The 16,207-nt window shown below is 39.9% G+C and overlaps 1 protein-coding gene and 1 long non-coding RNA gene across 2 annotated transcripts in view; one reads left to right on the top strand and one right to left on the bottom strand.

Moving 5' to 3' along the window:
• The window catches only part of aadac (arylacetamide deacetylase), a 62,316-nt gene extending 59,145 nt beyond the window's left edge, over positions 1 to 3,171 (bottom strand). The window contains exon 1 of the mRNA XM_067449949.1: positions 2,512 to 3,171. Coding sequence (XP_067306050.1) covers positions 2,512 to 2,652 — 141 coding nt within the window. The 5' untranslated portion in view covers positions 2,653 to 3,171. The remainder of the gene's footprint in view (positions 1 to 2,511) is intronic.
• LOC137084050 (uncharacterized) overlaps positions 1 to 16,207 on the top strand; it is a 648,504-nt gene that overhangs the window by 566,549 nt on the left and 65,748 nt on the right. The gene's annotated exons all lie outside the window — the stretch shown is intronic.

Below are 16,207 nucleotides of genomic sequence, written 5' to 3'. Positions count from 1 at the left end.
CTCTTGCAAACAAAGGCTATTGTACCAAATATTAACATTTCTTTTCTCAGGTGTTCAAATACTTATTTGTATCATACAAATATAGTTTTTAAAAAAAATCATATATTTTTTTAAAATATTATGTCTCTCACAGTGGACATGCACCTACGATGACAATTTCAGACCCTTCCATGATTTCTAAGTGGGAGAACTTTCAAAATAGCAGGGTGTTCAAATACTTATTTTCCTCACTGCATATACTGCATGAACATACTATCATATGACAGACACAGGGGAGGAAGAGATCATTTTGCCCATACAGGAATGCATACATGTAACCCATTGCATAAGTTATGTATCATCGACTGATGTGAATGTTCTTTATATGGGAAGTGGATTGTGAAACACATGTGTACGCATCAAGTATACATTCTATTTTAACCATAGGTTGCAAATTTTGCTACCTTGAATGACAAATCCTTATGTCAGTGGTATATAATGCTCACTGTAAATGCACTGCCCCAGAGAAACATACAGCTGGCACGATGATAACAAGTTTCTCTCCTATGCCTGATACATATGACAATAAAGGAGCTTTTTGACATTTTTTGGCTTTTTGGCAACTGGTATCCAGTCCTGTGATTTCATCATAACGGGGACAAAGCTGTAAATTACAGATCAGAATTAATTTAATGAACTTTGTTACATTTTTCTAAGAGCCTTTCAGTAAATTCACTTATCAACTTCAGAATTTAAATTGTCATGCAAAACCCAAATGCTATTTTGCGTGAAATTGTTCATGACCATGTGTTTTTTTTAATATATTTTATATATCATATATTTTTACCCTGCAGACATTTAAAAATGTGCATGTAAAAAAATGTAAATGAAAGTAATCAAAATAAATGCATTTTGAAATTCAAAATGTTCACTGAATCACAGTTTTATATTACAATCAGTTTCATATTTGAAGTCTATTTAAGCTAAAATATATAAATAGCCCACCTTGTTGGCAGAGGCTACATACACTAACTCCGCCCACTGACGTCTGGTTGGGCCAGACAAAATTACGGAACACACCAGATTGCCAACAATAGCAATAGAGCAGGCCCGCAAAAAAACGTTGTAAACATTTTTGAAACGGAAACGGTGCTGCGTTAAACACCCTGTTCTGATGACGCAGGAGTTGCAACTACGGCAGCTGAGAAAGCCATTCTTTGTGTTGATTTTTGAATAGTGTTCGGAGCCTGATGAAATCGGTATATGTTTAATACTGCAAAACATACTCAATGTTACAGTCACTGGCCTTGCTGTCCAGAATAAAAGAGAACATCCCAATCGAGTGAAGGGATTTGTGAAAACTGTGGTTCCTAATTATTGTGATTAACATTTGCCTCGCATTCAGGATGAAAAGACAAACATGTCTTCTAATATCTTCAATAGTTGCGTATACTGAGCTTCAGCGGACACATTTGTACACAACTTTACTTGGACCCATTGTGCGAGCTGTCTCTTTAACACCGCACGGTTTATATGTTTCTGCTGATTGGGCTGTCATTTTGACACACCCACCAAACAAGAGAAAACTCTCAAACCCTGTTGCACACTGTTTCCAGGAAACATGACATTCAACCCGGAAACCGTAGCAAAACGCTGTGATGTTTGATCTTTGAACACCAGGTAAGGCGAGAAAGTTGACGCAAATCTATCGGAGTTCAAACCCGACTTCTGCCAAACTCGCTCTACTCCCTTTTTCCCATCACATGTCAGATCGGCTGGCATATATTTGAAAAATGGATGTGTGTGTAATAATGAAGTGTATATTGGTTCGAGGTTGGTGTAGGCAGGGCTTTATTGTCCCAATAAGGCGGCATCCATTTAATAATTGTAATAAACATAATAATTTACATTATACTGCCAATAATGTACAATAATATAGAGGTGCAAACAGTTTGTCACTATTTATAAGTAGAAATAGCATCTAACTACTATTTGCACTTATTGCAAAGAAAATACTGCTTTTTTTAAAAAGTGTAAATAAAATGCTATTTTCACTTAGTGTAGGCTACAGAGAATCTTTTGCTAGCCGCTGTCTTTTTTAATTTATTATTTTGCTATTTCCTAATATAATGTCTTTCTATTATTAGCCACAAAGCTCACTATATAAGCTACAATGGTCGGATTAAGAATTGACATAATCTGTAAACTGTAAATCTTCCACACTCCATTTACACACACACACACACACACACACACACACACACACACACACACACACACACAGTCCTATGTAGTGTGGTGTCATGCCAAACACTTGTGAAATCCAAACAAATACTCAAACGCTTAACTGAGCCAACAAATAGGTTACAACTGCGATTAGTTGCGTAATCACACTCTTAGATAAACCCTGCCCAAAATAATAACACCATGAGATATATATGGCAGTAACATTGCATTATGCATGCGTTTAGCTGACTTTACACTTTAGAATGACATTTGTCAGTCTTAAAATACAAATGCAAGCAAACTTACCAAGTGGCTTAAACTTTTGAAGAACGAGTCAGTGAGCATTAGTTTCCACCTCTCTTCTATGTTATTCGGGATTGGTGAATAAACGTAATAAGCAGTTAACGCGCCCACTAACACAAGCACAAACATTCCCTTAGACCTCATTTTTAGGTTTGGATCTCGCCTGTGTCTTCTGTTTATTTTAGTCTGTTGCTTTTCTTTTCACAAAGTCCTCGGCAACTGAAACCTCCGTCAGCTGCGTTTATTAGTCATTGAGTTCTCTCTGTGTTAAAGTGTAATCCTGGATTAATTTTGGACTGGAGCCAGCGAGATATGACAACACGTGTTAGAGTCATCTGATCGTGATACTGAACGCGTGCATGTGGAAAGATTTGAGCTCGTGCGTGCACTGGTCTTCTTCTCATATCTGCACCGTGTCTTGCGCCAAGATGATTAAATCGTAATGAAACGCGGCTGGAGCTTCAGCGCATTCGACAGAGCTCCTCTCAAATTCCTCACGTAACCTTGTGGGTCATCGCACGGTTTGTGTGCCTCCCTGTCTGGTTTTCTTGCATGCGTTGTGTTGACATTCTTACGAGCGTTGAAGAAAAAGCGGTTTGTGTCTTGTTGTGGTAAACCAGCTGTTTTCATCGTGTTGATGTGCTGCTGCTGCACGGGATAGGGTACAATGGGGCTATATATATATATATATATATATATATATATATATATATATATATATATATATATATATATATATATATATATATATGTAACATTGATGAAGCAACAGATAAATCATAAATGTGGTTTATTTTGTAAAAAAAAAAAAAAAGAATAATATTGAAATGCAAATATCCACAGTGGGTAAAACCAGCATGGGGCAAAAGGCATACATTATTGATACAAATACTTTAGCTAAAATTACCTGTTTTTATGCTAGTCTAAGTTTGCACTCTTTTCTGTTTATTTTGACAAAGAAAATATTTTTTGTCCAGTAAATTTACTAGGCTACTATTAAAATAATGTAATGTTAAAAATATAGAAATATTCTGAAAGCATTGAATGAGAACCCATAATAAATGAATATAGCTTTACAGTATTAACAATTGAATATGATGACATTTTATTATATGATATGATTAATATTTTTTAAATGTGATGCTTTTGTTTTCAATATTGTTAATAAGGGGGAAGGGAGATGTTTATTATTGGTTTATTTAAAGGAATTCAATTTATAAAGGATTACAATTATTGTAAAGGAAATAAAGAAAAATAAATAGGAACGGCAAAAGTTCCAGTTGTATTGTTTATAAAGTAAACTATTTGCAAATATTCTTCTTTAAAATATCCACACATTCACTCTTATTTTCGTCTGCTTAATATGTAAAAGTGCAAAACACTGGGGGTTTCCTGACTGTAACCCTGTTCCGAAAGCGGAACAAGATGATGCATAAGCTTATGCATTTATCACGACAAAGTGTGTTTAAACACGTCAATGAAATTCGACTGATCCACGCATGCACTAATGGGGCATCTATATATATATATATATATATATATATATATATATATATATATATATATATATATAAATCGCACTGGGTTTTGACCTTCGATGGTAGTACTGACGGATGGGAACACTAGATAAGATTTGTCTGCAATGAGGTAAAAAAACAAATACTGTTCAGTTTCTTGCCGATCGTTTCCTGTTTTAAGACATCAATGTATCATCATGAGTCGCAGGGTTTAATATGGATTCGTATGTGTATGTTTTTTACTCTCATAATGGCGCTTATAAAAAATAAAAAATAAAAAAAACACTGACATGCATTGTACGGCACCGGTTGGAGTTAAAAATATTCATTTGTGTTCTAGTGAAGAAACTAAGACACCTACATGTTGAATGCACTGGGGGTAAGCAGATAAACATCACATTTTCATCTTTGGGTAACTAACCCTTTAATCCTATAGACGAAGCTTGACCGCATGCCTCATAGGCAAGAGCCATAGCATCCCTGACCCATTGAGACATCGTTTGGTGGCGGCAGAACCTCTGTTACGGTCCTCATGGCAAACAAACAATTGCTCTTACTTACGGCACTGGCTAGATCGGTGGACGTAGGCCTGAAGAGCATGGACTGGACACAATCTATGAAGTCTCCTGTTCCGGCGTTGTGAACGGCGGAGGGCAGAAGGTTTCAAGAGTGACAGGATGTACATTCAAAAAAGGAACCTTAGAAAGGAAGTTAGGATGAGTTGACTAAGCCTGCATATACCCAGTTAGTTTTAGAAAAGTTATAGCCATAAAAAAACGTCTTTAGGGTCAGAAATCTGTCAGACGCTGATTGTAGATGTTCAAAGGGTCTCAACCAGACCCTTGAAGAATATAGCTAAGTCCCATGAAGGAACCTTGGTTCTCACAGGAGGCCTCAACCACCTAGCCCTGCGAATAAAGTGAGCGAGCAGAAGATGCCTGCCAAGCGGCACCCCATCCACCAGGGAGTGGCAATCCGAAAGAGCGGCCACATAACCCTGAGAGTGGAGGGGCAAGTGTTGATTGACAACTTTTCTTGCACATATTTCAAAACTGAAGCATTCTGGCAGTTGACTGGATCTACATTATGTTTCGTACACCATCTTTTAAAGACACCCCATTTATTGGCTTAAACTTTCCAAGTGGAGAAAGGCCTAGCACTTAGGATGGTTTCAGCAACTGCAGGCGAAAGCCCACCCAGTCAGCAAATTTCCTTTGGCCCAGATCTGGACCAGATAAACAGCTTAGATGTGGCCCAGATTAGTTTGTGTTTGCTGGCCCACTTCTTCTTTACCACAGCTCAGCGAAAACAGTGTCATAACTCCACCAAACGTGAGCCAAACAATACAATTTTATGTGGCCCTTATATGGACTTTTAGTATGGCTGAGTTTTGTTAAAATCTAATGGCCCTTATGTGGCCCACATGCAACTTATAAAAGTCTTATTAACTCCATGGTAAATAAAACACTCAACAACAAAAATGTATTCAATAATTTACTTTTGACAAATGTTTACAGTCACTCAGAAACCATTTATATTAATATAAATAACATTCAAAGAGTCTAGACTAAATTTTACACCAAATTTCAAGTGTGTATTATGTTGTTGTGTAATTATGTGTATTATATATTATAACAAACAACAACTTCACAAGAGAAAAAGTCTCTAATTGTAAAGAACCTCTCTAAGACAGAATGTAGGAGGATCCAAATGCAGTATTTATTAAGAGGGCAATCCACAATCATAGTCAAAAGCAGGCAAAATGGGAGACACAAGCAAACAGTCCAAAAAGGCAAACAAGACAGGAGAGACAGGCAAACGGGTAATCCAGGAAACAGGCAAGAAATGAAATGACATGAAACCAGGGAAAATGTATTGATGTTAACAGTGACACCAAAGCTCCGAAGCGTGTGTCAAAAAAATGAAACTATTTTCTGTGAAGCTTTGCATCGATGCTTGATTCGTTCTATCAAAACCACGTGACCAATGACGTCCGAAGCTTCGTTTCACAAACACCCACGTGACTGATTCAGAAAGGTTTAAAAATGCGCGACATAGGGCGTGCCCTTGTGGGTTGTTGAGTTGTAATGCGTTGCATTTAACGTTTTTTTTGTATTGCGCGTTTGTTATGGAACCAGCTGCAAAGAGAGGGCGTTCTGAAATGTGGGAACACTTTCATTTGATTTCGCCCAATATGGTTGATCATTTATTTGGCTTTTGTTCTGCCGCATATATTTATCTATTTATTTATTTAATCCGCACCAGCCTATGACTTCATACATTAGAGACAAGTATAGGCTTATCCTTCTATAATCATGTGAAAGTGTGTGTGTTTTTCCTTGTGTGCATGCATTTATTTTGCATACTTCCTTTATTCGTGAGTTTTATTTGTTTACAAACATACAAAATCATATCTTTATTGGTTTAAGTTACTAGGAGTATGCAATGGAACAGACTGTGTCATATAATGTCATATATAATATATTGATTAATTCATTAATTTATTAATCAATCCATTAATTCACTTTTTGCTTCTAGATAATGCGTCGGTTGCAAAACATTTTGCGACACAGCGCTTTCCCTCACTTTCACCAGCAGAGGTCCTCGTTGAGCTCTGACTTGAAAAGCTTCGAGTAATGAAACTTTTTCTGATACAACTGTGCTGAAAGCTTCACTGGTTCAGAAAGCTTCACTTCGTCATCACTAGGAAAATGCTCAAAATTATATATATGGTGAGGAAAACAGGATAATGAGACACAGGTGTAAACAGTGAGTGCTAATGAGTCCAGGCAAAGGATAATGGGTAATGTAGTTTATGATAGAATGACAGTCCGGATTGGAGTGTCCTCTGGTGGTGAGCACGGGCACTCACACACCGGTGAATTGAGACACTAATCAGTGTTGGAAGTGTGTTGCTGGGACTGGCGTTGTTTCAACCGACTGCACCTGTAATAAAAAGTTACATTTAAATAATGTTAATAGCAATACAACCTGGAAGCTAGGTCTGCATAATTATGATTATATATTTTTATATATATATATATATATATATATATATATATATATATATATATATATATATATATATATATATACACATTCAATAAATCCTTAGGAACAACACGAGGGCAAGTAAATAACAGAATATACATTTTTGTGTTAACCATCGCATTAAGCTCATAGACGCGAACAAAAAGATGTCATTCCCCTCAAAAGATCTCATGGCCACAACACACTCGCGTTCCCAAAAGTTACCATATGTCGCGGCCGCAACAAAACTGTAAGATCATATATGTCATAAATGTCAGACTGTACGATAGTTGAGGCGCGTTAAAAACGGTCGCACGCAAGAAAACTAGCCCGGAGTTTTAAATCATCAATCAATGACTCGTTTGGTGACTGTGCGCTGCATTACACATGGGATTGAAATGAAAAATACACTCAACTGAGGCTAATTCAAAACTCTCCTCAAACAATTGCATAATGCTGCACAAAATAACCTTAAAAAGACTTTGAAATACCAAAACTTCACTTACCTGAAGATATGCGTGACTGAAAACTCATGAGAGCAGATGATAAAATGGTGCCGTATCAGTCAGATTTATTCCACTAATGAGATGCAAGCACCTGAGGTGTGAAACCTCGGAGGTCAGCTGCGCTTGATTTCAGGTGTCCTGTGTTTTTCCATATATAATCCAAAGGTTTACCACAAGTCAGCCTTTCTCACTTTGTGCCATAGCTCAAACACATATGGCCCTTATGTGTACATTGTTATCTGGGCCATATACCATGAGTTGTGAACCAAGAGAACATTTCCCGCCGATTTTAAAGTTATGGCAAAACAAATATGGTCACATTCTGGCCCATATCTGTTCAGCCATGCCATATCTGGGCCATATGTGCCAGATAATAGCCACATGTGGCCCAAACATGCTTGCTATCTGGGCAGTCTCCCTCAGTTGGTGCCCATCAGGGGCCAAACATGAAGGTTTCACAGGTCGGACCTGGGATGGAACACCGTGTCCTCTGCCTGAGACAGAAGGTCCTTCCTCGCCAGAATCGCCATGCCGAGCCTTTGAGGAGAGACACTATCTCCGAGAACCATATTCTGTTCGACCAACGCAACGCTATCGATAAGAGGCAAGACCCTTGTTGGCGAACCCCGGCTAGAACTACCAGGAGCAGAACGACTGGAGGGAAGGCATACAGGCACATTCTGGGCCATGTATGAGCCATCGCATTCAGGCCTAGTGGGGCTGGGTGACAGAAGTAGAGAGAACATTGCATTGTCTGATAAGAGGCAAAGAGGTCCATTTATAGTTCATAAAATCTGATACAGCTCCAAGACATTGGAATTCTATTCCCTCATCTGTGAAGTCTAACTGAGCAAGAAGTAGAACCTTCTGCTTTGTAAAACCTGGTCCAGCTTCTGTTGACTAGGTAACTTATGTAAGAGACTGTCGCTGTGTTGTTCGCCCACACTCGGGATATGATAGCCCCTCAACTGTGGGAAATATACAGCCATCAACTCGAGGCAGTTTGTGTGCAAATCGTGCTGATGACCCTCCCATTCCCCTTGGGCTGGATGACCACTTAAGACCACACCCCAGCCCGACAGGGCGATGACAAGATGCCACTAGAGTGGGACCCAAGGCAAGGAACCAGGGTCTGAACTACATAGTCAGTGTACGAAGTAGGGCTGTGTGATTAATCGAAATCGTAATAAAATCGCGATTTGAGCATGTGCGATTTCTAAATCGCTTCATAGCACGATTTTTTCCTGCGCTCCTAGCCCCAACCTCCCAGTATGCTATCTGAACCAATCAGAATGTAGCGCGCCTAAATTGAGCACGAGAACAGAACCGACCGTTCATAACGACAGATATTCTACAGAAACAGGGAAGATGAGTTCAGGAAAGGATAAGGACTTATATAAGGATAAGGAAAAAATATCAACATCTGTGTTATGGGATTACTTTGGATACAGGAGTGATGATTTATCACAGAGCCAGGTAATTTGCAGGACCTGTTAATCTGTCATTGCGGCAAAACAGGGTAACTCAACAAATCTATTTCAACACCTGAGGCAGCGCCACAAAGAGCTGTATGATCAATGCATGGCAAAAAAATCCCTGGACACGAACCAAAGTACATCCCAAACTCATTCGGAATAAAAATCGATAAAGCAGGCATTTTTCCGAGCTGCACACCATACGACAGAAGTTTGAAAAGGCATAAAGGAATAACCCACGCTGTCACGTATCATTTATGCAAAGATATGGCGCCCGCAAATATCGTCAGTAAAGCCAGCTTCCAAAAAATGATACAGGCCCTTGATAAGACATACCAACTGCCATCGCAAAGTTATTTTTCAAGAGTTGCCATTCCTGAGATGTATTCATGTATTCCAAATGCAAGGCCAGTGTTGAAGCGGAGTTAAAACAAGTGAAATACTACGCTACTACTTCAGATATGTGGTCAAGCAGAACATCGGAGCCTTACTTAAGTTTAACGGTGCACTTTATTTATGACGATTTCGAAAAGCGGATGCTTGCAAACTTCATATTTGTTGCCTAGCAACGAGGGGGAGAGGACGCTGGCGTTGTCTGTTCGCCGCTTTTCCACCCGATTTTAGTTTATATACGTTAATTATAAACTTTATTTTAATTTTATTTTTTGTCAGTAACTAGTACATTCAGTCAGTGCTAATTTTGGGACATATTGCTTGGCTCTTATCGTCTCGGATAACTTTTCTCGGCTGTTGACAGTTGGCTGTTGACAGTTGGCAGTTTGAATGGACTCCCTCATGACAGGAGAGGACTTTTATACATCTGAAACCTTTTTTGTACGGATTTTTACGGTTTTTCTCCTAATTTCAAAGACTTTTACTCACCCCTGCTATCTCTTCTAACATCGGCTGTTTGCTGAAATTGCTGGGAGTTGCCGCATACACTCTGCTATGGTATGGACCATCATCTCGCTGTGCCTGACAGTGTTCCAGCTCTGTGTTTCTATAATGCATAGCGCTAGTCAAAACCTTCCAGCGGCCGTCATGAAGCTTAAATATTCCATCCCACAGCTGCTAAATTTCAACGACCGCACATTTCCGGCGTGCATCGCGGTCATTAAGGAACTTGGACTTCTGCGCAGACGGCGTTACATCCATAGAGGCTCTCGTCGCGGGCTAGTTTATCATCAGCCTGAAAACTCTGCATCAGCCATACCATCCATCTGGACCTCCGTCGCACATCTGCCGCGTCATCACAACAGTTTTGCTCTCCGTTTTGGCAACACGGGAAACACGGGAATCACCGCGAGATCTCACCAATCTAAACTGGATTGCACGGGAAACACCGCGAGATCTTTTAGCACAGCGCATGACAGAAAACGTGGAGTGGATTTTAGTGTTTTACGCTCAACGCTCAAAATAGAACTTTTTAATGCACAATCCCTCACAAATAAGTCATCTTTCATCCAAGACCACATCATTGATAAGAGATTAGACCTTATGTGCTTAATGGAAACATGGCATCAGCCTGCAGTTTACGCAGCACTTAATGATGCCTGTCCTCCTGGTTACAGCTATCTGGAGAAAGCCCGCTACACTGGTCGTGGTGGTGGCTTAGCTGTAATTCATAGACAATCATTGGAGCTGTCTTTTCTCCCTCTGCCCACAGTGTCATCATTTGAATACCTTGCTTTTAAATGTAAACCCCCTTTTTCGTTGACAATACTGCTCATTTATCGGCCCCCAAAAACAAATTCAGTTTTTATCTCTGAGATGCATGACTTTCTCACAACACTCTGCTCTACTTCTGCCAACATTTTAATATTAGGAGATTTTAATATTCATGTAGATACCCCCTCCTGCCACCTGGCAGCTGAGTTTCTGCAATTATTGGACTGCCTCAATCTCCAACAGCATGTGGATGGACCCACTCATTCTAGGGGGCACACTCTGGACTTGGTCATTTCCAACTCTCCTCATATTAGAAACCTCTTGGTGTATGATCTGGGTGTGTCTGACCACCAGGCCATCTCATTGGAGCTGCCACGCCCCTCTTCCCTTACCAAAGATTCCCGTCAAATTTGCTTCAGGAACCTGAAAAAGATTAACCAAGACTCTTTAACTACAGACCTTCAGCAATTCCCCTCTGTTGATCTCTCCTCAGTCTCTGAGTCGGTTGACTTCTACAACAAGTCTCTGAGCAGCCTTCTAGATCTTCACGCACCTGTCATAACTAGAATGGTCACCTTCTCGCGCTCAGCACCCTGGTACACCAGCGAACTGCGGAAGATGAAGACGGTTGGGCGCGTACTTGAGAGGCGTCTCAAGCTCTCAGGACTCACTGTTCATAGGCAAGCCTATAGAGATCATCAGAAGGCCTACGCAAGGTGTTTAAGAGATGCTCAGTCACAGTTCTACTGTAGCATCATCAACAATAACCCTGGAAACTCCAAGAAGCTTTTCTCCACTATTAATCACATCCTCAAACCGCAAACTCACTCTTTTTCAGAAGCCACAGAAGAGAGGTGCAATAAGTTCATGACCTTTTTTAGGAACAAAGTAGACAACATCCACTTGCTCCTATCTAGCACCTCCGCTCTGCCTGCCCGTCTGTTGATCCACAGCCAGGGACCTTCCAACATCTCTGCTGCTTCTCCATCATCACACAGCTCGAGGTTGAGGACATCATCAGAAAAATGAAACCATCCACCTGTGCACTGGATCCTTTTCCTATAGCCTTGGTAAAATCTAACCTCAGTGTCTTAAGTCCATTCATTACCAAGATTATTAATAATTCCCTCCAGGCTGGCCATGTTCCTTCATCTCTTAAAACTGCTATCATCAGACCACTTCTGAAAAAACCTACTTTAGACCCAGATGTTAATGACAACTACAGGCCCATCTCCAACCTCCCATACCTCTCTAAGGTGCTGGAAAAAGTTGTTGCTGCACAGCTTCAGGTCCATTTGGAGCATAACCATCTTTATGAGAAATTTCAGTCTGGTTTCCGCTCAGGACACAGTACAGAAACAGCTTTGGTCAGGGTCACAAACGATCTTTTGATGGCGGCAGATGCTGGTTCCCCATCCCATCTCATCCTCCTGGACTTAACTGCAGCTTTCGATACAGTTGACCATAACATCCTCCTTCACCGTTTACATTCCACCATTGGTCTCTCTGACTCGGTCCACAACTGGTTTTCTTCTTATCTCACTGGGAGAACTGAATATGTTGCGTTAGGAGAAGCTACATCCCTGTCACACAATGTCACCTGCGGTGTACCTCAAGGCTCTGTGCTCGGACCCACCCTGTTCATACTCTACATGCTCCCCCTTGGCCGTCTCATCAACCGGCATGGGATTTCTTTTCACTGCTATGCTGATGACACTCAACTTTACTTTAGGACAAGTTCATCTCCCTCTGCTGACCTCACACCTTCCACTTTGATCACTTGCCTGGATGAGATAAAGGCGTGGATGAAGCAAAACTTTCTGCAGCTAAACAGCTCCAAAACTGAAGCTATCCTAGTCGGCACTCCACTTCAGGTCCAGAAGTCCGTTATCACCAGCATTGCTTTCTCTGATCAGGTCATTCCTCTTTCCACTTCAGTCACGAATCTGGGGGTCAGAATGGAATCACAGCTTACTTTTGAAGCGCACATCAAACACCTGTGTAAGACCTCCTTCTTCCACCTCAGAAACATTGCCAAACTTCGTCCCATTCTATCACTGGCTGATGCGGAGAAGCTTGTCCATGCCTTTATCTCCTCCAGGCTGGACTACTGCAATGCGCTCCTTATTGGCATCCCTAGCAAAAATCTCCAGAGGCTGCAGTGTATTCAGAACAGCGCTGCTAGGATCCTCATGAGGGTGTGCAAATACGACCATATCACCCCCATTCTAAAATCACTCCACTGGCTTCCTGTGTCGTTCAGGATCGAGTACAAGATCTCTCTCCTTACCCACCAGTGCATCCATGGTGATGCTCCCTCCTATCTCAAGGAACTCCTCACCACACAAACAGCCATTTGTAACCTCCGCTCTGTTTCGCTGTATCGCCTCAAAACTCCCACAGCCAATCTCCGTACTATGGGGGATCGGGCATTCTGCTCTGCAGCCCCCAGTCTGTGGAACGCTCTCCCTGACCACCTGCGGACTCCACAGACTATAGATGCTTTTAAGCGTGGTCTTAAAATCCACCTTTTTAGCAGAGCTTTTAATTGACTTTTAATTGACTTGCTACTTGTTTAATTTATTTTATTTTATTTTTCGGTTTTATTTATTTATTGTTGTTGATTGTTTTGTTTTTGTTTTTAAATTCTGTAGCACTTTGAGATTTTGTTTAATATAAAGTGCATTATAAATAAAATGTATTATTATTATTATTATTATTATATTTTCCTGATGACCACGCTGGAGAGAATCTGTCTCAGGGTTTGAGAGATTCTCTTGCTTCCTGGGGACTTTGTGAGGAGCAGCAAGTGTCAATAACCACTGACAATGGGTCGAACTTTGTGAAGGCTGTCGCTCTAAACAAATGGACAAGATAACAGTGCTTTGGCCATAGACTGCATCTAGCAATCGGTAAGTTTTATTACAAATACGGGTTCCTTTAAAATATGAAAATGTTGTGTATTAATGTAAAATCAGTAGTCTTCTGGTAATTTATAGTACTGCTTGTTTTCGTTTGTGAAAAATGTAATTCACATAAAATGTATACCTATATATAGGCCTATATATTTTTAGAAACTTTAGTCAGTGTAATAGCTTGTAAAATTGTAATTCAGTTATTGAAATAGGATCCATGTTCAGACTACTACAGTAGCCTATGTGGTGTTATTGTATTCTACACAGACCTAAATAATTGCAGTGTTTCCCATATTGGTTTATTTGTGGCGCCTGCCACAATATTAAAACTGACACCACCAGTCGCAAGGGCTGTGCCAAGTGTGCGACTGCACAGGGCCTCGTGCAAAGTGACAGCTGACTTGATGTAAAAAGCCAATATAGGTAAAGTTTGTTTTTGTCCTTTAATATAGGCTACTATAATAGTCCCCGGCGCATTCTGATGAACATCCTTTATGGCAGCTAATATAACTCACATTACAATAGACATTTTTAGCCATACAGATATGTGCAAGCAATAATTATAAACTATAAACTGTCCATTTTTATTTGTGTACATTCACAAAGGCCATTAATTCAGAGAACAGATTATTTTGCATGCACTCATTCCAAATGCTGTCTTCTTTTCAAAAAAATATTTTGTGTATTAAATGAAAAGGTCTTAATTTTCAAAGCATTTTTAAATTCAGTTCATATTCCTAAGAAACGAAATTCAAAGCCAAAATAACCAAAGAAAAAAAGAAAAACTTAACGTTACCACCATGCAAAATCAAACATTTAGTTCTTTTTTGACTTCCTGAACCCAATGCTGCTACTGAATATACATGTTTTTAAATTTTATTTTTAATATCCACAAACAACAAATTATTTGTCTATATAGACCTCCTTTAATGGGCCTCGCACATCAAATTCGCACAGGGCCTCGCGTCCCCCTTGCGACGGGCCTGCTCTACCGTGTGCTCTACCAATAGATTTTGCTAGAGGCTTTGACTTCATTGAATAAACATGAGCACTACACGTTTCACAATCGAAACCTGTTGCGAGTGTATTTATATCACTATTTCTGAAGGAAACCGACTGCATTCAGAAAATTTGGAATGTCAGCGTTTGAGAGCTTTTCCTTTGTGTACAGCGTTACCAGGGAAACTCGATCTCTACCACCCCAACAGCGCATCCCACTGGTAGAGAATGAATTTGCTAATATATGCCGCAACAAATAGAGTGCAGGTCTGTGGGAAACACTGAATTGCAATCATCATTAGTAATATAATCCGTATTGTAATTATTATTAGCAATAAATAGAACAAAAAGTTCATTTTTAACAGCTATTTCAAATGTATATGTGTTTTTTGTATATTCAAATGTAATATTTTTTGTGTATAACTTCACAGTTTTCTCTTATTTAAAGGTTTGGTTCAGTATGAGATGTTTTTCTTGGTCCGAATGGATCCGCTTTGGGACACTGTATGAATAGAACCAGCGTTCAGTGAGGATGCGGACAACAGTACTTGCTTTCTGATCAGGTGTGGAATATGCTAGTGCAAATTTAGAGAACACATCAGTTATCACCAAGAGGTTCTCTCTACCGTCACTAGCTCGTTCAAGAATGGTGAAGTCAACAGCCACAATTTCTAGTGGTCTAGATGCAAGCAGGCTTCCCATGAAAGTCCTTACTTTTGGCTGCATCGCCTTGCCTGCAAGGCACCGATGACATTCTTGGCACCAGCGTTCAATGTCTCGTCGCATAAAAGGCCAATAGCAGCACTGGCTTACAAGGGTGGTAGTTTTTTCCACCCCTTGATGACCATGTTGGTCATGAAGATTAGTAAAAACTTCAGTTTTCAGTCTCTGTGGTAACAACAACTGCAACACTTCTTCTCTACCCCCAGGTACATGGCTTTTACGATACAGGACTCCCTGCTTTTCCAAAATCTTTCTCCATTGACGCACCAACTCTATGACTGCTGGAGATTCTTTTGCTCATTCTATAACCGTAGTAATCATGCCTCGTTTCCAATAGGTCAGGAAAGCCTGTATCACTGGATCTTCTAACTGTAATACTTGTAAATCAGTCAGAAGCCTTTGATACTGTTTCACATAAGATTCTTCTCGATAGGTTAGCGTCTATTGGGATTGCTGGCACGGCACTGTCTTGGTTTGGGTCATATCTATCTGGACGCACTCAGCATATTCAATTAAAAAGTTTTAAATCAAGAGCATCTACAGTCACTTCTGGTGTTCCCCAGGGTTCTGTTTTGGGCCCACTTCTTTTTATTATTTATCTGCTTCCTCTTGGTTCGATTTTGAGAAAACATGGTGTAACGACAATGACTCATGAGTTTAATGTCTCGGGGAATAATTAACTCAAAAGGGATTTAATATTCAATATTCATGAATTTATGAATATAATTTGCTAGTCGTTCATTATTATTAAAATTTTCCGATAGGGAAAATTGTTTAATTAAATACAAGTAACCCTTTACGGAATTGCTTGAAATTATCCTACTAAGTTTGTCCTGCAAATTAGTTATAGACTTTTCAAATCAATT

Source organism: Pseudorasbora parva, chromosome 8 (genome assembly GCF_024679245.1).
Source record: "Pseudorasbora parva isolate DD20220531a chromosome 8, ASM2467924v1, whole genome shotgun sequence".
NCBI classification, from domain to species: domain Eukaryota; kingdom Metazoa; phylum Chordata; class Actinopteri; order Cypriniformes; family Gobionidae; genus Pseudorasbora; species Pseudorasbora parva.
The sequence above is the reverse complement of the archived record's forward strand: the minus strand, read 5'-3'. Positions and strand labels throughout refer to the sequence as shown.